The sequence below is a fragment of the Plenodomus lingam genome (assembly GCF_022343315.1).
Source record: "Plenodomus lingam strain CAN1 chromosome Unknown contig_8, whole genome shotgun sequence".
Lineage (NCBI taxonomy): Eukaryota > Fungi > Ascomycota > Dothideomycetes > Pleosporales > Leptosphaeriaceae > Plenodomus > Plenodomus lingam.
This window is the reverse complement of record NW_027093972.1, coordinates 1,298,196-1,318,453: the sequence shown is the minus strand read 5'-3', so window position 1 is coordinate 1,318,453 and position 20,258 is coordinate 1,298,196. Positions and strand designations below refer to the sequence as shown.

Here is a 20,258-nt window from a genome sequence, read left to right as displayed (position 1 = left end):
AGGTTTCATGTATATGAATCTTTCGAGTTTACGATAGAGTAACCATAGAAGCAGATGAATCAGAAAATGCCGCGTGACTCTTGCATGTCTGTTAGAATAGAGGATGAAATGGTCACACGTTGACACACCCTGGCCAGCGAGCGATCCCCGGCCATGGATGCTGTTGTATGGATGAGCTGGCTATGCCTAAAATAGACCAGGTGACGCCGAACTCTCGGCAACATGAACAACACCAAACAACAAGATTGCGCCTTCCGCGACCTCTGCCCAAAGCCTGCGTCGCTGGAGAGGATGATTGCAGCAGTAGACCCGCCGCGACTTCGACATGGCATTTGAGGTGTCGTACAACCTCGAGAATGAACAGCAGTTCTGGGATGGTGAATGATTCCGCCTTGGTCACCCCGCCTGTTGCACACCACCCTCACTGACGCGCCACACAGAACTCGACGACATTGTATCGACTCGCTGTCAGGCACACGAGGCCATCGACAACGCCCTGCGTTCCTATCTGAATGTAACCACAAGTTATAAATGTATGCCGTTACCTACTTGGCACCGCCCGACTGGCCACTAATCAGTCATGCACCAGCCGAATACCTGCAGACCGACTACAGTATCGCGAAATGCATCTTTCGCTTGCTCGAGGGTGAGCTCTTCGCTTCACATAGGGAATATGTGCGTCGGCAGATAATATATTGCATTCTGCAGGTGCGTGTGACATGTCATGGGCGCGGACAGGAGGGTACACACGAGCAAGGGTTGATCAGATCGCAGGAAGAGGACAATCCGACACTCCACATTACAGCCGCCTTTTTGCTATACGACGGAAAGAACAGCAAGGACGATGAAGTCTTCGAGATGATGCACTCGGAAGGCTCCTTTGCCCGGCTCGTCGAACTTGTGCAAATGGACAGCGTACAGGAGGACGTCCGGCTCCACCAGATGCTCCTTGAGCTACTGTACGAATCTTCGCGTATACAGCGCTTGACCTACGAAGACTTCCGTATGTGCAATGGCTCCTCTGCTGTTGTGGAGGCATCGAAGACGTGCCATGTAGGCTGACTCAATCTGTGCATAGTCGCTGTGACCGATGACTTCATTCTTTTTCTACTGGGTATCATCGAGGGTGCATCTCATGATTCCGAGGATCCTTACCATTATCCAGTAATTCGTGTTCTGGTCCGTCGAATGCTCTTGTCTCGATTGCGTCAAGCTAATCTGTGTGACAGCTGGTCTTGAACGAACAGTACCTTGTCGCTTCTACGAGTCGCTATGCCGACGGACGCCCTGGCATAACGAACCGAGTGATCAAAGCTTTATCGACTCATGGCATGACTTACAAAACATTTGGCTGCAACTTGATTCTGCTTCTAAACCGGGAGTCAGAGACGTCCCTTCAACTTCTTATTCTCAAAGTTCTTTACCTCATCTTCGGGAGCCCTTCAACCGCCGAGTACTTCTACACGAACGATCTTCATGTTCTAGTGGATGTTATACTTCGTAACCTTATCGACTTGCCTCGTGACTCTCCCGCCGCTAATGCGTTACGGCACACATACCTAAGGGTGCTTCATCCCATCCTTACACACAGTCAAATCAGCAAACCACCACACTACAAGCGAGAAGATCTCCTTCGACTTCTACATGTGCTTGTATCCAGTGGTAACCACTTCGCGCCAGTCGATGACACTACCGTACGACTTGTCAAACGTTGCACCAGTGTGCAGTGGTTGCAACCGCCAGCAAGCACTGCAGGTGGCGATTCCGCCAACGACCACAGTAATGCACAGTCTCCAGCTGAGCAATCCGCAAACGGCCAGAAGGAGTTTGCTCGGCGCGCGCTGGGCATGAGCGTACACGGAGCGGGTGAAAGTACAAACAGCGTCCTTGAGATTGCCACGCATACCGAGAAACCAGGTGTGCAGACACCGAGTCTCGGCAAGCCTGCAGCACCCGCACCTCCCCCACCGCGGGGAAGACGTTTGCAATCATCTGCTTAGCAAGATTTGAGAGGCCGGCCGTCTGGCTCGCCACACGAATCTTGACATGAATTCTGGATTAGGGAGTTTCGAACGTTGTTTTAGGGAGCGCCAGATATCCACATCATTAGCATTGCAGTATCAGCAGGTCTTTTGAAGGTCTGAGCATAATTCGCATAATCGGCGTCCTTTGCTTGCGTAGAGGTATATCCCTGATGTCGTCTTTGATGGTTCAATGCACATTGCTTGTTTGTTACGCGTATCCAGATATCAATGATAATAATCCCCCTTCAATTCTATTTCCAAAGTCTTCAGAGAAACTGGAATTTACAGAGATCTAGTGTCCACGCCTGTTTGTACGGCTCAATCTACTGCTAGGACATACTGTCTACACAGGGCAAGACCAGATCGACGCACACCACACTGACACATTTGCTCCGCCCCTAACCGTCTCTCGTGCGCTCGCCAAGCGAGACCTCATCCTCTTTGATAAAGTACCCATGACATACTATCAATCACACGACACGACTCATCCCAAACAACCCAAAGTATACGTACACTATGCTACCACAGCCGTTCTATCCCGAACGCCACACCCACACATATACGATCAAGGGTGCCGCAAACGCGTCACGGCGGAGCCTTGGCTTTTCGCTGCTTTTACAGTAGACATAGCCGCCTTGGTGTAACATGACGCGAGACGGCCAAGACTGCACTGGTGGTACGGACACGGAGAGGGGTGCAGATGAGATAGGATGGGAGAGGGGAGAGGGAGGGGTATGTTTTGAGAAATACAGGTGCTTGAAGGGTAGTGGGCTTTCTTGCTGATGTGTTTGTGTGGATGGGATGGTGGAACGGTGTAGGTATCTATGTATGTGCAGCGACCACTTTTATGCTGAGTTGAGTCGTTCGGTGACTATGATGACCAGGACGAAGACAATTTTCTCCTCGCGGCCTGCTGCCTCCTAGGTACCGTCATATCTACGATCCGCCAAGCTGAGCCAGAAAGATTAAAGAAAGAGAAATGAAATCCAAAAGCTCGAAGCTTCACACATCCGCATGCATTCCTTCTTCAGCTCAAAGTACCGCTACCACCTAGACATATCACACGTTCGCCAATCCAACCTACCAACCCCATCGCTTCTTGCACCAAACCCCATCATCATCATCATCATCATCATCATCATCATCATCATCATCATCATCATCATCATCATAATCATAATCATCATCACAAACCCCCCCACTTCGATTTAGCCCCCCAGATCCCCCTCCCCAACCCCCTCCCTGAACCAAAACATTCCTCGTCCCACATGCCAAGTCCCCCCTCCCCCCTCACCCACCCCTCAGAAACCGCAAAACAGACTCCCCTAATCTAGATCCCAACTACCCAATCCAGACAAACCGCGGCCTCGCAGCATGCACACCAGACCCCAAGACTTTGGGTTCGACAGAGCCTCCCTGGCCCTGGTGTTTGGTTGGTGCGAGTGCGTGTGCAGACTTGTGCATATGTATGCATATGTGTATATGTGTATGCGAGATGGGATGGAGGTGGAGTGGAGTGGAGTGGAGTAGGCGTGCACGGTGCGTTGCAGTGGTGGTACAATGATGTGGGTTTGGAGTAGCGGGAGGAGTGGGTTTCGCCCCACAAACGGGATTTTTTTTCTTTTGTTTTGTGCGATTGAGGTGGAGTGGGTGTATGGGTGGGGGGAGGCGGGATGAGTGTATGTGGGTGGTGCGGGTTTGAAGGGTTGGTTTGGGGGGGTGTTTGGGTGGTAAGGGGGGCTTTTTTTGTGAGAGATGAAGGGCTGGTTGGCATATTGGAGGGATATTTTACTCTAGATACGGGTACGGGTTCGGGAGCGGATAGGCACGGTAGGTAGGTACCTACTCCAGCATCCACTGCAATCACACAATACACCCACATGCCAAGTACCGGTAACCCGCGCCACACCCTCAACGGTCAACATGTACGCGTCCTCAACCTCCCCAATTCAACCCAAGCCAGCCGCCATCTGCATCTCAATCTCCACAGTCCTTCATTAGACTAACTTGATCCGCATCATGCACAGCGTAAAGTACCGGTATAGTACCACCACGCCTTCAACCCTAATTCGGTGTATACTGCCACCTTCCCCTTTTTTTCCCGCTATATCTCATCTTGCAATAGCGGGGTGAAGAACTGGGCGGAATAGCATAGTAGGTACTACACAATCGAGTCAAGTCTAGGTACCATATCGTAGGTAATGTCTCGGTTCAGCAATGCAGTCCGGTACCCAAGGGTGCTATACGTCGTGCTTCTCCGCCATAATGCAATGCATTTTCTTATCGAAGCGCACGTGTATGCATGTACATGTGTGTATACGTGCGTGTATACTGTACGTTCAAGGTATTTCCTGTAGTTTCATACGGTATACCATATGCGAGATGAGATGAGCGATGATCAGCTCTATACATTCTACAGCGGATGCATGCACAACAACGCCACGCGATGCGCTATTCCGTGTGGAAAAGCGGTGGTGCTGTTTGATGTGGCGACGGCTGGTGGGGTTAGCCGCGGTAGTGGCGCTATGGGGCGTGCGTTGGGGCGAGATTGGGGGGGATGGGGGATGAACGGTGTTAGGGGAATGAAATGGCAAAGGGTGATGGATTTTGGGGGTAGGAACAGGATTGGATGGGGAGGTTCGGGGTTATACGGATGACGACGGCTGTGAAGGCCCTGGTTGAATGCGTTGTTGAGTCGGGGTTGTGATGATGACTGCAGGTCGGGCTGTAATACGGAGGTCATACAGCGGTGAGGTGAGAGTTGCGACATGTCTGTGTTCTCGCAACGCATTATCTTAATGTGAGTTGGCCATGCGTCGGTTGGGGAGCTTGCTGCAGCATGTTTTGATTCACAGTGACTGCAATGTCGAGATAGACGACGGTTATGAAATGAATCTAGATTGAAAGGAAGTCTATGATACAGAAACTCTACGTGGTAATGTCGCAATATGAGTGCTGTTGAGGCACTCCGCGAGCTGATGCTCGACTCTATTTCGAGGAGCTCCCTGCGCCTACGTGGCCATAGCGGGTATCTCGAAAACAGGACGGAGCTGAGGGTACAGGAGGAGCCAATGCCTCGATGCCTCCCACTACCAAAAGGGAACAGGAAAAGAGATGAATACCTAAACGGAAAGAAGTTGAAAATCGCTATCAGACACCAATCCCTGAGGCTGCATACTCATAATACCCATCAAAGCGTCTCGTGAAGTCGTAACATCATTCAACGCAACCATCCTCTTTACACCACATCTCCCGGCGAGTTGACCTTCTCAGAAGATCCGTGTCGCGAAGGCATCGTGCTTGCGACTCGTGTAGGAGCTTGGGAGAGCGCCTCAGGAGCCTCGACCATGGTGGCTTCGCTTTCCTTACATTCTTTCTCGGGGTAGTCTTGCTTCAAGAAGCGAACAACTTCTTCTTTGGCAGTGAAGCCGCTGTACGATGGTAGGTACCAGCGGGCTATAATCATGCAGCAGAAGCAGACCACTAGACATGTGCCAGACCACAGTTGGACGGTGAGGTAAGTCTTGTACTTTGTGATGAGGCTGCCAGCGATGAGAGGGCCAGTAAGGGCTGGAACACCGGCGAAGAAGTACATCATGCCAGTCCAGTGACCCAGCTTTTGCTTCGACAAGGGTTGAAGCTCTTTTGATGTGTAGGTGCAATTCAAAATGTTTCCAACCGATGCTGGAGGGCAGCCGATGATCATGCCTGAGAAAAGCCCAAAGACGACGCAGAATGCGATGGCGTCGGTCTCGGATCCAGCAAGCGACCAGAGTATCAATACAAGGAGGGAACCGACGATCGTAGAGCCAATGTGCATGTTGAGTGCGCCAACGACGTCGGCGAAATGAGCTAGAAGCATGCGGCCGACGGTGGATGCTCCGTTCATAATGGTGAGAAGCCAAAAGGTCTCCAGAGGTCTGTTAGAACTGTCCTCCACGGCAGCATCGTCGGCGTTCTTGGTCGCCATTCGGACGCCGAAGCCTCTGACCGATGCCCACTGTTTTGCTGTTAGTACGTGACGTAATTCAGGCCTAGGCGCACGGGTTACATACCTCTTCCAAGTTGAAGAAGATGGGGTAGAAACCCAGGAACAAAAAGGCAACGGCCGCAGTAAACCAACAGAAAGCCGTATTGTGAAATGCGTCCATGTCAAACCAGGTTTCAACCGCGGCCCATTTCTTGGGTTCATGGTGATCATGTTCTGGATTCGGGGTACAGAAAATGAACGAAAACAGGCAGGTAACTGCCGTGAGAGTTGCGACATAGCGGACGGCATCGTTGAAGCCAACCAGTGCGATCAGATAACGAAGCATTGTTGGATAGACGACTCCTGCTAAACTGGCACCACAAGCGACATAGCCGACAGCAAGGCCCCTTCGCTTTGGAAACCATGTGGAAGCGACTACACGGTCATTAGCACGGGCGCCTTCGTCTTTGGAAAGCAGTGACTTACTCTGAGAGCTCGAAACAAAGAAGGTGCTCATACCCAATCCAATCACGAGTCCTTGCGTCGCCCAGATGGGCAAGTAGCTGGTAATGGCTTCAACGTCGCTGGGGTGTACCACGGACAGCAGAAAAAGACCGAGAGGTACGAGAAGGGTACCGCAGCCGATGACCTTGCGGAAATGGCCTGCATCCAGTAATCGACCAACAGGATTGGATAAAAGTAAGACGATCCCAGATTGTGTTGATCCGATCAGATTGAGTTTGAGCTGGTCCACATTGCGCAGAGAGTGGCCGACGTAGTAGGAAGACCAAGTACCGTAAGCATTCACAAGTCCCCAGGAGTTGAACATGAGCAAGACACAGCCTACCATGCAAGCATAGGCTCGCCATGATCGAGGCCAGTCTGGCTCGTTGTTCAGAGCCGATGATGCACTTCCTGCCATGGCTGACGTTCCTGAGCTGGAGATCGACAACGACAACGAAGCTGAACTGTCCTTTCGACTTTGCCTGTCGAAGGACGGTGAAGCCATGGGGCCGGTCATCTTCTCAAAGTGAGCAACGGTGAAGAAGGAGTGCGGGAAGTTTGGAGCCAGGCAAGAGCAATCCGGATACGTGGGATTGTGTTTGCAAGATTGGCGATGCAGATACCCAACCTAGGGGGCACGTGTGGGAGAGGTCGCGCCTAATGGATCGCACTGATAGCAGAGGAAGCGGCGTTGCGCACGACCAACGTCCGTGGGGAGTGCAGGTATAAGTATGTACAGTCTCGGGGGGGGGGGCGGATGTGTACCAAATCATGGGTCTGGGCTATGTACTTGGAAGCCCAAGGCTTCTACACCTATTGCCTACCCATCCATATAGTGCCATTGACAAGGCTATTGCAGCTCCACTCCTTGACAGCTCGCGCATAGGCAGGGTGCGACTCTCATTGCCCATGGTGACGTGGTAGTCAAACAGCCGTGCAATGTGAACCGAATGCCGCAGGTACAAGCAACGCAAGGGTACAGGACCAAGGAACAGCCAAGGCAATACGGTGTCCTTGATTCCGCCCATGGCAGGGAATAGTTCGTTGCTGTTTTATCCATGCTGGACTTTGGGAAGCCCGAAGCTTGGGTGCCATCTGCAGAGGGCCGATAAGCAGTGATCTGAGTCGCAGATGCATGGGCTCCGGTCCATCTTAGCTGGTTCCCCACGGTACCCGACGGAACAGTCAGTCGACGAACACGACCAAGTATGCAGGCTCAAAGGGAGCCCTTCTTTTTCTTTTTCTTCTTTTCTCTCTCTTGTTTTCCTTTCTTCAGGGTGACCTCATCTTGCCACCATCTTCGGTGCACTATCCCTCTCCTCTGCACGCATGTAACCATTGGAAGAGTCTGGTCGAGACCACTACGGTACATGGGCTTTGTAGATTTCAGCCACACCCATGTGCCGCCTGTCTGAACCCTGATAGGCTTGTACTATCTTGGTCGGTAGTACAAACTCTAATCATTCGGACACAGCAATTTGATTTTCGATGAAGAAAGGGGGCTTGCGGCGCTGCCATAGTCTGTACCGGGAGGCGGAGCGGGCCCAAACTTGGCAGTGTCAGCGGGATAGTAAATTGGCTAGATTATTGGGCCGGTGGGTTGCACGAGCCAAGGAAAAGCTCCACCCACCTTACCAGGCTGGGGAATGTACAGCACTCTCCAGTGTTACTCCTGAGCCTCTGGGCAGTTTGTAGAAATGAACAAGACTCACGAGGAGTGCTCTGGGCATGTGCCAAGCCAATCAGGAGGACAAAGGTGCTGGCTGCCCAGAGGAAAGCCATGAGGCCGTGACACTGGCAAAGGTCGACCGTCGGCATCTGATAATCTCGTTTCTCATCAACACTCATGGTGCCAAGGCTGGCGTCAGCGGGCCGCCGGGATCTTTTGTTGCTTCGTTATCTTGAACACAGCCTCGTTTTGATCGTCAGCCGGGCTCCCTTGTCACAGAGAGCCGGCCCATGCCATGGGTTGTTGCAACCAGATTTAGGGGCGCTCTGATCGTCCTTGTGTGGAAACATGGCTGACTGTAGAGCCGCATCATCTCATGGGCCGTTGGATGTGCGACTGTGGAGACGGTGCAGTAGTGGTCGCCCGTTTTGTACGTAATGACAGCATTTGGGCCTTGCCACCCACTTCTGGGGAACCGTTGGATCCAGTTTTCTGCGCTTGTTTGCAGGATGACGCGCGGTTGAGCGTGGCCAGCAACTCGAAAGCCGCGTGGAATGTGTTGCAAATAGAGAGGAGCGAACAATGATCTGCGCTACAATGCCAAAGTTCGCACTGCCAAGCTGCAGATCGGGCCCAAGTGCCGGAGTCGATACGTCCGAGAGAGGGAACTCTGGCCTCTATCATCATCTAAATCGGCGCGATTTGACCTGCTCTAGGCGAGGGCTTGTCAGCATCAAGCGCTTGAGGCGAGAGTGACCAAGCCCGAGATCTTCCTAGATCCTTGCAGATCTCTCTTCTCTCCATGCAACAACTATAGTACATGCGCACTCCGTCCGCGGACAAGCCATCGCATGTATCACGGATTCACAGGTAATCTATGGAATCTGCCTGCATCACGGGGCCAATGTACGCATATTTCGATCTTCTCCATGGCCGGGAAGTTGGGCGGTTTTGTGGCGGTTGGAGAACAGCTTCAATTCTGGGAAGGCGAATGTTGGCTCTCTCTGCTTCATGGTCAGAAACAAGAAAAGCAGACCCCCAGAACTTTAATCTACACCGCTACAGCTGCCTCCCAATCTCATTCAATTCCCATGGGGGGGACACGAATACATTCCGGAGCTGGGACTCCTCCGTGCCCGAAGTCGACGCGTCGTCTCGCTCGCCGGCTACCATAGGTACTTGCTCGTATTGATTTTGTCCTAGACTAACGGAAGAGCTAGAGTCCGCCATGGTACTCGTCGTGATGCACAGCACTTGGTTTCATCCGCGCGTCATCCTCTCTGTGGTGGCAGTGAAGTTACACGGTCGGTAAATAAGCTCGGAAATGACGTGATCGGTTCTTCTTTCATCAGACTGCAGCTATCTCTGTGACTCTCAATCTCTCATCGAGCATGGCTGACTGACAGTTTCGAAAGCTGCCTAGAGGAAACAAGCCGTCGGTAGACCAAACTGGAATGGACAGTGTAGATCGTGAAGCTGGCGCACGCAACACAGACCCGCCCATGATAAGCAGACGTTGACACGGTCGAGAAAGCTTTCAAGGAAGCATACATAAGCCTTCGGCCCTGCATTGTTAGAAAGTGAATGTTCTCCCGTCTGAGCCTGGGAGGTTTTCCGAAGGCTCACCGGGTAACCCGAGCCGAACTCCATTTTTCTCTTGCTACTGGTATGCTAAGCAGAGACACTCTTCTGGGCTGAGGCATGGGCATGAAGACTACCTACCCGCGCACTTCCGCAACCCCTCCTCCATTGTCGCGAACAAATTGCTAACAACATCAGTTCTTTCGGCTTCTTCAGGGCTTGAGGCTGACGGCGGCAAGGTCAGGGGAGCCTAGGCCGCAATACGAAATAGGAGTGGCGACCCGACTACCAACTCTGACTCGAGGCCTCGAGACGTTGGGCTTCTCTTCAGGCTGTGATAGACTCAACAAATTTCATGCAGGACAGAGCACAGCCTTAAAATGGGTTGTACAATTAAGCAAATACGAGCGGGGAGGCGGAGGCCCGCCACGAACTTGGCCTCGCCTGTCTCGGTCAAATCATTTTGCCCATTAGTCAAGAATCAGGCCACTCTCCCGAGCCTGCATCCGCACCCATGAGCCTGAGGCGTCGACAGTCGTACAACCAGGGCGGAGCGGAAAGTGGTCGACCAAGGCGCATGTCTTGTACGCGAAGAATGTCCATGTCCATCTTCACTGAACTTTGGGCCTGTAAGCGCTGCACGGCTCTCTTTCCATCGGGGAGTCATGCCATCCCTCCGCATATCTGACCGTATTTACTTGCATTAGAATCTTCAAAATCATAGCCAACGCAGTAAGACCAGGCCAAACAGCATCTTCATCATCATCAACAACAACACTGCAATCATAGTCCCAAGATTCGCCACGCCTTCTAGAAAACAGAGCGGGAACTTGGTATGGGACTCCATGTTACCATCTCGTCGCATCCCTGCCTCACATCAATTCCAAGCCGGCGGTGCACTGGGCGCAATTCGTACTTTTGAGCGGCGGTGGCGGCGGCGGAACGGCCAGTGGAGAGGCGGCGCTGTCTTGTCTTCTCGCTCGGCGAGATTCCACGGCCAAGATGGCAGGTATCCCGTACGCCGCCAATACCAAGAGTAGGATGACGACACGACCTGCTCTGACTGGCTCGGACACAGTTCATCGGGGCGGGGAGGGACGGAGTCAGCTGCTGGATATTTATTGCATCTGAAGGTTCATTTTGGTGGCCACTTTGTGCCCTCGTTGGCCAAAGCGAGTCTTGGGAGCTTATTCTGGCTGGCAGCTGTGTGCCGTATTCAGCGGACAAATTGATAATTGTGGTGGAAGTGAGATCGAAATATACCATTACTTCTTTGATGCTGACACCCTGCAAGTCCTCTCGTCTCTTTCCTCTTGGCAGCTACTTTATTAAATCACGATCACAGTGTATTCCTTGCATAAAGTATCCATCACGCATTATGCACGCTCTCTTAGCTCAAAAACAAGCTTTCTAACAAGGTAATTCCAGAAACAAACATTATACACTATTCAAGCAGCTACCCACTCAACTGCTAATCTACTCTATCACATGAGATGTTATCAGATCTCGTTGAATACTCAGCCTCCGCTTCCACATCCATTTACACCGTACACAAGTCTAAACAGTGATGAACTCATGGCCGACTAATATACCACCACTCACCGATAGTGAACAAACATCGAAGCATCTCCCCGAAACTATTCTTTCTCTTTCGTACAAAGCACCTACCTGTGGCTGTCGGTCGCTGCTACTCTCACCGAGGGCGATTTCTCCATCCCAGGTTGGCCGGGAAATGTCCTGCTTGGTTAGTAGATATGATAGTGCATCATATATACTAATACACGACCACAACAATGGACTTTGGATGTCATGCTTCTACCGTCCAGCGCAATCGCATCAACTCGTGGCTTGTCTCCCAGCATAAAACCCTCCCTCCTCCACAGTACCTCCTCCGCCAGACGAGGACTTGGGGTTGCACCAGCGTACCTCGAAGCTAGGCTCGCAATGCAGTGACGGCCCAACACGGCCAAGGTCTGACGTCGATATCGATGATGTTCAACCCGAGCAAGATGTGTCTCAACTTGCATGAGAAGTCCTACTAGGTATAAAATCAAATGAATGCATTCAACCGTCTTGCCAGTCTTATCTCCTCGGACTCGAAACATTCATCAAGCCCCATACGAAAGACAAAACTTATGTCAAGGACTCTACAGCCGTCCGTATGGATAGAGAACATCGATGGCATGCTGGAAGCACCTCCGAGGCACATTGATCGACTTCATTCCCCAGGCTTACAGGTACATGATTCTAACTAGATGCGCTCAAATAAAAAGTAACAATGTACCTAGGATACCACCAAGCATGACCCCTAGGTGGGCATACACGATCGAATCGGTCATGGAGACAAAAGACCTCGCATTATTGAGACTCTGCAAAACAAAGCCTTCACTCCACCAAACGATAACGCCAGGGTATTGTAAGCTCGGATAGACTAACAGCTGGCGCCTCTTAAGTTAAAATTTTATGTTGCTGGAGTGCAAACTTTTGGAGTCGGACATCCAAGTTGACAAGTTGAATACGAGGAAAAATCTCTGGTCTTTGGGCATGTGCTGATCTCTGTTCTAAGTCAGTCACAAATTCAAGATAATCTACAACCCGATCAACGACCATATGTCACACTCCATGTGAACACATATAGCGACGAAGACGAGACAGATAACCTGTAAAAACGATCAGTTGAATCTCTCACATTCGTCTTAAGACGAAATCAGCTCTCCTGCTGCTTGATGTCAGGTATGAGCTCTATTCTTCTCGCCCCGCGTCTACAACGAGTGCAACCCTCGTTCTATCTTAGACTAGAGTAGCTAAGATAGCCTTAATACCAATATAGCCCTAACTTAGGTCTAAGTATTCTTTTCTATTCCTGTATTGTATATACTATATAAGGAGCCTTACACTTATAAATAGATAAGTAAGTTCTTCTTGTTCTTTTATAATAGACCTATAGGTAGTAAGGTAAATTTATTTAATATAAATATATACTTTTTATACGCTTAAGTTATACTAGACCTTATTTAGCTATCTTTACTACCTATATTATTATATTATAAGAAGAACTCTATCCCTACTAGTACTAGCGTCTTAAGAATAGTATATTATTATATTTTTATTACTATATTAAATATAGTGTAGTGTTGCAGGCGGGATAACAACCAGATCACGGAGCATCTTGATCCAATTAATCCTAATCAATCCTAATTAATACCCCTGTATGACCCACTATCTAATTAACTGCTAGCTTACTACTAAGTGCCTAACAAAAGCAGGAGCTCTAGTAAGGAAGGTTTACTAATTATACACCTTCTAGTAAGGGTAGCTAAAGCTCTATATATATAAGTCTAATTGTAGTAGATATAATCTAATAATCTATCTCCTAAATTATTCCTAACTTTAGTAATCTAAATTTCTATAATTATAAGCCTAGCTTATGTAACAATAAGGCAGAATCGCTCGCCTATTATTCTATGCCAAGTCAGGCCTAATAAAGGCCTGACTTACTGATGTATATAGAGAGTAGCTCGCCTATAGTTAGGATAGGTATATTCTTCTTATCCTTTTATACTACACCTATAGGTGTAGGAATCTTATCCTTTTCTATATAGACGCGCACTCCTATATACCTTTAAGTTATATAGTATACCTTTTAGATACCCTACCTACCTAAGTTATTATATTATAAGAAGAATATTATCCTAGCTAGTAATAGTATTTAAGAATATTGTATTTGTTATTATTTTAAGCTACTAATTTAGTTCTAGTAGTTATCTAACCCTATAACTCTATAGTTAGAATAGCTATTAGAATAGCTATTAGAACTTCTATTAACTAAAGCCTATAGGCTTAGACTTCTAGACCTATAGGTAGTGCTAGATTACCTTTAGAAAAATCGTGTTAGATTGTGTTAAGGTAGAGACCTAGAGACTACTAAAAGCCTAGAGGAATTAGAGGCAAAGCTAATATCCTCCTACAACCAAACCCCCCCTAAAGAAAAGATTTATTATTCTTATTAACTACAAAATATTAGATAAAGGCAAAGGAAGGGTATCTAGTTTAGCTACTTTTAAAAGCCTATTTACTAATAGAAAGAAATTAGATAAGGAAGACTTAATTAACAACGCCCTCCTTAAAGGACCTACTTCCTATCTATCTCTTAAGGTACCTTATGCTCCTAGGAAATCTTAAAGCAACACCTCCCTTAAAGATAAATATATATTAACCCTATCTATAAAGGAGAGGTTAGAGGAACAAGTTAAGCAACTTACTAATTAGTTATATAACACCTTTCTCTATAAGGAGATATAGGGTACTACCTAACCTAGCTAGTCTTTAGCTTCTATATTAAACCCTATAGTATATGCTATAAAAGCTAAGAGATAATCTAAAAAGACGCTAAATATCTCTACACTTAGTAATAGTGCTAACCCTACTTTTAGATAATAGTAAGCATCTATTTAGGATAGGCTAGAGATTAATACTAATTACTACCCCTTTTCTAGAGCTTAGATAGCGTTAGTCTAGGGACACTACTTAGGACTAGCAAGAGAATACTTAGAGCTATATTACTTATCTAATTCCCTAAGTCTTTAATTCTAAAAAGCTAAGGAAATAATTACCCTTCTTTAAACTTACTTTATTACTAGAAATAAGATAGCTAAGAGTTAGACTATATTTAACTGCCTATATATAACTAATATAAAGATATTCCCTACTTTTAAGTTATAATTCTAGAGTCTTGCTATTAGAGGAGAAGTATCCTAATTAGAGTAGTATTACTACCTCTAGATAAAGATTATACCTTCCCTAAGGATACTAAATCTTGCTTTCTAACAGAATTAGTATAATAATTTTAAGACTATAGTAGATTATCTTACTACTTTTAATATAGAATGCTACCTATACCCTACCTTATCTACTCCTACCTAGACTACTCTATTATCTAGAAAAGGACTAACCCCCTTCTAATACTCTAGAAACTAGTCCTATTTAGACGCTAATTAGAAACCCTATAATAGACCTTTAATAGCTAAACCTTATATGCCCTACTTATAATAATAAGGTACTACCCCTTAAAATAATTAACTCCTATCTGCTACGCTAGCCACTCCTAGCGCTACTATAATAGGAACCCTAGTAAATTACTATAATTATAGAAAGCTTAGGCACTTCTCTAGTAACTACCCTAAACCCCCTAGGATTTAGGCTATAGATATAGAATAGGTTATTAAGAATTCTAAGGAAGAAGAAGCTGCTAAATTAACTAATTTAGATAGCTATTAGACAGGAAATAATAACGCCTAGGAGAATCCTTCTTCCTAGGCCTAACTTAATATAACCTATTAAACCTTTCCTTAACTAAATTATTTATTAGTTCCTATTTGCTTACACGTATAACCCTATACCTTAATAGATCTAGTGTTTGCCTAAACGCTTTAGTAGATACTAGGGCCTAAGGTTACTTATTTCTTAATTTAAAAATTACTTATAATATCTCTTCTATAATTAGGGTACCTATCTAAAAGCTATTATATAAGCTTACTATTAAAGGGTTCTAGGATTAGATTACCTCCCTAGTTACCTACTATATTTAGCTTTATATAATAGTTAGTAGCTAAAAGGTTTATAACTACCCCTTTATAATAGTAGACTTAGGTTCTTAGGATTATATTATTAGATAATACTAGCTAAAATAGTTCTAAATCCTAATTAATACAGATAAATCTTAACTAATCTAGCTAGAGAAATATCCTCTAACCTATGACCCCGCACCTCCTATTCTAGTACAACTCTACTAGCAAGTGCTGTCTACTTTAGTTACCTACAATATCTTATAAAGAGACGCCCTTTAGGATTAAGAGGAGAACTAGAACTAAAATAGTCCTAGTTTAATTAATAGGATACGTGGTATACTTAAAATTCTAGCTACTTATAGGGCTACTACTAAACCTATTATACTACCTACCCTAGTCTAATTGCTAACTATTACCCTACCTATAAAATTTTAAATTACTACTATTTCTACAAATACTTTCTATTTTAATATAAAAAAATCTTCTAATAAATTCTTTACTACTAGCCTATATAAGATTAAGTGTAGGATCTAAACCCTATTTAAATAGGATACTCTTAAACACAGCTTATTAGATTAGAAGCTCCTATCTAACTATAACTCCTATTAGGACATCTTTAACAAGGCTAAGGCTAATAAACTTCTAATCTACTAGCCTTATAACTATAAGATAGTCCTAGAGGAACCCCTTCTAAACTACTAGAGTCCCCTCTATTATTAAAATGCTAAGGAACTCTAGGCTACTAAGGAATATGTATAAGAGCACCTATAGAAAGGTTTTATTAAGACTAGTTAGAGCCTATTTACCTCTCCTATCCTATATATTAAGAAGCTAAATAGAGGCCTTAGGATCTATATAGATTACTATAAGCTTAATAGCTTAACGCGAAAGGACGCGTATCTAATACCCTGCATAGATAATCTATTATCCTAGCTAGCTAAAGCAAAAATCTTTACTAAGCTAGATATTTGCGCTGCCTTTAATAAGATCTAAATAGACCCTAACTTAGAGGAGTATACTACTTTCTACACTAGGTATAGTGCCTATAAATGCAAAGTCCTACTATTTAGGCTATATAATAGACCTGCAACCTATTAGTATTATATAAATAATATACTAATAGATTATTTAGATAACTTCTATATTACCTATCTAGATAATATCCTAATCTACTCTAAAAACCTTGCTACTTATAAGGACCATGTTTAAAAAGTCCTTAAGCGTCTTTGTTCCACTAGATTACAGGCTAATATTAAGAAAAGCAAATTCTATATAACCTGTACCTGTTACCTTAGATATATCCTAACTAATAAAGGCTTAGAGGTAGACCCTAACAAAGTTAAAGTACTCTAAAACTAGTCTGCTCCTAAGATAATAACTAGAGTAAAGTCCTTCCTAGGATTTACTAGATTCTACTAGCAATTTGTGGAAAACTTCTCTAAGATAGCTAAGCCCTTAACTACTCTCTAGAGTCCTGCTACCCTATTTATATAGACTTTAGAATGCTAATAAGCCTTTAACTAGCTTAGGAATGCCCTACTAGCAATCCTAAGCTTAGCTTACTTCTATCCTAAGTACCCTCTAAAACTAGAGATAGACGCCTCTAATAGAGTTATTGCAGCTATCCTCTTATAGGAGCATCCTAATAGGAAATAGTACCCTATATCCTTCTTTAGTTAGACCCTTACTAGTTCTAAACTTAACTAGGAAATCTATAATAAAGAATTATTTATAATAATCTGCGCCTTTAAGAAATAGCGTGCTAACCTAATAAGTACTTAGCACCTTATTAGAGTATACACAGACTATAGAGCACTAGAGTACTTTATATCTACTAAAGTCCTTAGTGCTAGGTAAGCTAGATAGCTAGAGGTTATAAGTCCCTTTAACTTCTAAATTAAGTATACTCCTAGATCTTATAACGCCTAAGCTAATATCCTAAGTAGAAGGGAATAGGATATAGTTAACCTTAAGACTACTTAGAGGGATAATTATTTATAAGTAATAATCGCCCTAGATAGGTTACACCCCTAAATTAACTCTAACTTAGCGCAAGACTACCTAGCTAAGCGTTCCTTACTAATCCTAGCTTTAATTATAGTAGTTTAGAACCCTATAACTCTTAGATCCCTAGAACTTATTAAAACTCTTCTCTAAGAAAATAGGTCCTTATTCCTAATAGAAAGATTAGAGTTACCTAAGCACTATTAGATAGAAAATAGACTCCTTCTCTACTAGGATTAACTTTGCGTGCCTACTAGATTAGTCCTATATACTAGACTAATTTGTAAGGCTTATAATTAAGTATCTACTACCTACTTATTAGCTACTAAAACCTATTAGATTCTAGCCTAATATTACTACTAGAAAGGTATAGAGACTACCTATAAACGCTACGTTTAGAACTATATCCTATACAGGAGAGGGCACCTAAGATAGCACTAACTCCCTAGCATGCTCTATCCCCTTCCTATCTCTAGTCTACTAATATAACACTTGTGCATTAATTTTAAGGATTTTCCCTAGGATTAACGTGGTTATAATTAGATTATAGTTATTATTAATTGCCTATTAAAGCAAGCTATTACTATCCCTTGCTATAAAACTATAGACGCCTAAGGTATAGCTACCTTATTTATTTAGTAGGTGTACTAATTTAGATATACTCTAGATACTATTATTTCTAATTAAGGCCCTTAGTTTATATCTAGTTTCTAGTCTAAGTTCTATTAGATTATAGGCACTAAAGTTAAGCTCTCTACTACCTACTATAAATAAACTAATAGACAAACTAAGATTATAAACAAGTATATTAATTAGAGACTAAGGCTTTTTATATCCTATTACTAAGATAACTAGAGTAACCTACTACCTATAATAGACTGTGCCTAAAGTACTCTTCTATATTTATCTATTAGCATAGCCCTATATTAGCTCCTCTTTAGTTCCTTACTAAAGTAAAGTTAGTATTAGAAACTAGAAAAGACCCTATCTACTATACTAGAGAAACTAAACTATAAGGACGCCTTATCCCTTGCTACTTAGATACACAACGCCTAGAAGATTACTAAAGAAAATATAGAAAGAGCTTAAGACTAAATACGCTCTGCTACTAATTGCTATTACTATCTAGTTAACTAGAAGGTTAGTAACTATATTTATCTATCTACTACTAATCTTGCTATTTTATAACCTAGCTAAAAACTATCTAAATAATTAGAAGGCCCCTTTAAGGTATTAGAACAAGTAGGAAACGCGTATTACCTCTAATTACTACCTAGTTCTAAGATCTATAACGTTTTCTCTCCTAATATACTATACAAAGATCCCTAAGACCTGCTACCTAGATAAGAGGCTCTAAAACCCCCTAGTACCCCTATACAAGGTGTAGAGGAATAAGAGGTAGAAGAAATCCTAGCTAGCAAATTATATTAATCTAAGCTAAAATATAAGGTTAAGTAGGTTAGACACAATCCTAATCCTATTTAGTATCCTACCTCTAACTTTATAGGTGCTCCCTATAAATTACAGGTATTCTACTAATAGTATCTAAATTAGCTAGGTCCCCTACGCAGCTTACTAAAATAGATTTAAGCCTAGGAAAAAGGTAAAGAGGATCTAATATTACTTCACAATAATTATACCTAATATTAGAACTAATTTATATCCTATTTAGCTACGTATTATCTATTAACTACTATCTATTACTATTATTATTATTGCTGTTTATTATTATATCCTATTTAGAACCTTTAAGGTTCCTAGGATACTACCCCTAGGAAACCTCTTTATTCTATATCTATCTCTCTATTAGAACCTAGTTTAGACTCTGTATTAGCTAAGATAGCGCCTAGACTATCCTTCTTTGCTAGCTTCTAGATAACTAGTGCAGCAGGGATTAGAGCAGGTACAGGAGTAGTAGTAGGAGCTAGGACTAATTTAGATTCCTTCTTATAAAACGCCTTTATCTTAGCCTACACTAAAAAGGTTGCCTCCTAATTTAGCGCTAATTCCTCCTTAAGTTCTTTTATAGCCTTTATTAAGCCCCTAACTACTAAGACTATCTTATAGATACTATTCTAAAGCTAATATAAATTAGATATAGTAGTATAATATATAGCTATAAGGATCTTAGCAGCTTCTATACTCTTAGTCTAAGTATTAGTAATAGTAATACACTTAGTAAGGTTTTAGGCAGTTTCTTAAATAGTAGCCTTAAACTATTTAATATCCTTCTAATAAGTAACTATAGTATCCTTATCCTTATCCCCTTTAGCAGGGTTAGCTACTAGGCTGTAGTACTTATCTAGAGCACCCCTAAGGGCAGAGTACTCTAGGCTAATAAAAGAAGGAATCTACTAGGATTAGTAAAGGAACCCTATTAGACTTAGATACTTACTAGATTATAATACTTATTCTAGGAGATACAGTACTAGCACTTCTTAGAATTCTTTAACTTAAAATTAAAATTATTAAACCTACCCCTAGCTAGAGCCCTAACTACTCTTATATAGAGAGCGCGATAAGTAATAGCAAGGACTCCTAGTAGTACTAGTACTAGCATAGCTAAAGGTTCTAATTTAGATTAGTAACTATTTAATTATATAGATTAAATACTTACTAGATTTTAAATAGATTTAGTTAAATAATTAAAAAATTAGGAATATAAGAATAAGAAAGTTAGTAGGTAGAGGGCTAGTTATATATAGGCTAGGGATAGGGGTCTATACCCTAGGAAGAAGAAGTAAAGGTAAAGGTAGAGGTAAAGGTAGAATTATTTTGCAAAAAGCTCTTCTTTAATAAGGGATCTGAACCTAATCCTAAGGATAGGGACTATCCTTTCTCTATAGGAGGGGGTAGTGTAATAATAAGGTAGAATTGCCTACCTATTATTCTATACTAAGTTAGGCCTAATAAAGGCCTGACTCACTAATATATATAGA

The 20,258-nt window shown here is 43.9% G+C and overlaps 5 protein-coding genes across 5 annotated transcripts; 2 read left to right on the top strand and 3 right to left on the bottom strand.

Annotated features, from left to right (window-relative positions):
* The first annotated feature begins 214 nt into the window (after window positions 1-214).
* IAQ61_010502 (uncharacterized protein) lies at window positions 215-2,381 on the top strand. Its single transcript, XM_066098809.1, has 6 exons — window positions 215-377; window positions 441-533; window positions 590-708; window positions 775-1,003; window positions 1,079-1,179; window positions 1,230-2,381. Exons 1-6 carry the CDS (start codon window positions 326-328, stop codon window positions 1,998-2,000), a joined length of 1,365 nt encoding a protein of 454 aa, XP_065951354.1. The 5' UTR covers window positions 215-325; the 3' UTR covers window positions 2,001-2,381.
* A 288-nt stretch (window positions 2,382-2,669) lies between these two features.
* On the top strand, window positions 2,670-3,007 carry IAQ61_010501 (uncharacterized protein; the record flags this gene model as incomplete). The annotated part of the gene is made up of 2 exons (XM_066098808.1): window positions 2,670-2,756; window positions 2,885-3,007. The coding sequence occupies 2 exons, from the start codon at window positions 2,670-2,672 to the stop codon at window positions 3,005-3,007; spliced, it is 210 nt and encodes a 69-aa protein (XP_065951353.1).
* Window positions 3,008-4,993: 1,986 nt separating this feature from the next.
* Window positions 4,994-7,015, bottom strand: IAQ61_010500 (uncharacterized protein; the record flags this gene model as incomplete). Its single annotated transcript, XM_003841836.2, has 3 exons — window positions 4,994-6,024; window positions 6,080-6,429; window positions 6,481-7,015. 3 exons carry the CDS (start codon window positions 7,013-7,015, stop codon window positions 5,263-5,265), a joined length of 1,647 nt encoding a protein of 548 aa, XP_003841884.2. The 3' UTR covers window positions 4,994-5,262.
* Window positions 7,016-7,954: 939 nt separating this feature from the next.
* Window positions 7,955-8,346, bottom strand: IAQ61_010499 (uncharacterized protein; the record flags this gene model as incomplete). Its single annotated transcript, XM_066098807.1, has 3 exons — window positions 7,955-8,047; window positions 8,129-8,154; window positions 8,211-8,346. The coding sequence occupies 3 exons, from the start codon at window positions 8,344-8,346 to the stop codon at window positions 7,955-7,957; spliced, it is 255 nt and encodes an 84-aa protein (XP_065951352.1).
* Window positions 8,347-10,558: 2,212 nt separating this feature from the next.
* IAQ61_010498 (uncharacterized protein) lies at window positions 10,559-11,014 on the bottom strand (the record flags this gene model as incomplete). The annotated part of the gene is made up of 1 exon (XM_003841834.1): window positions 10,559-11,014. One exon carries the CDS (start codon window positions 11,012-11,014, stop codon window positions 10,559-10,561), a length of 456 nt encoding a protein of 151 aa, XP_003841882.1.
* Window positions 11,015-20,258: the final 9,244 nt, after the last annotated feature.

What these genes read in the sequence shown, in the direction of transcription:
- IAQ61_010502 (XM_066098809.1), top strand. Translation starts at nt 326, where the DNA reads ATGGCATTTGAGGTGTCGTACAACCTCGAGAATGAACAGCAGTTCTGG. An exon ending in CTTGACCTACGAAGACTTCC is followed by an intron (nt 1,004 to 1,078) that starts GTATGTGCAATG and finishes ATCTGTGCATAG; the next exon opens with TCGCTGTGACCGATGACTTC. An exon ending in ATCCAGTAATTCGTGTTCTG is followed by an intron (nt 1,180 to 1,229) that starts GTCCGTCGAATG and finishes TCTGTGTGACAG; the next exon opens with CTGGTCTTGAACGAACAGTA.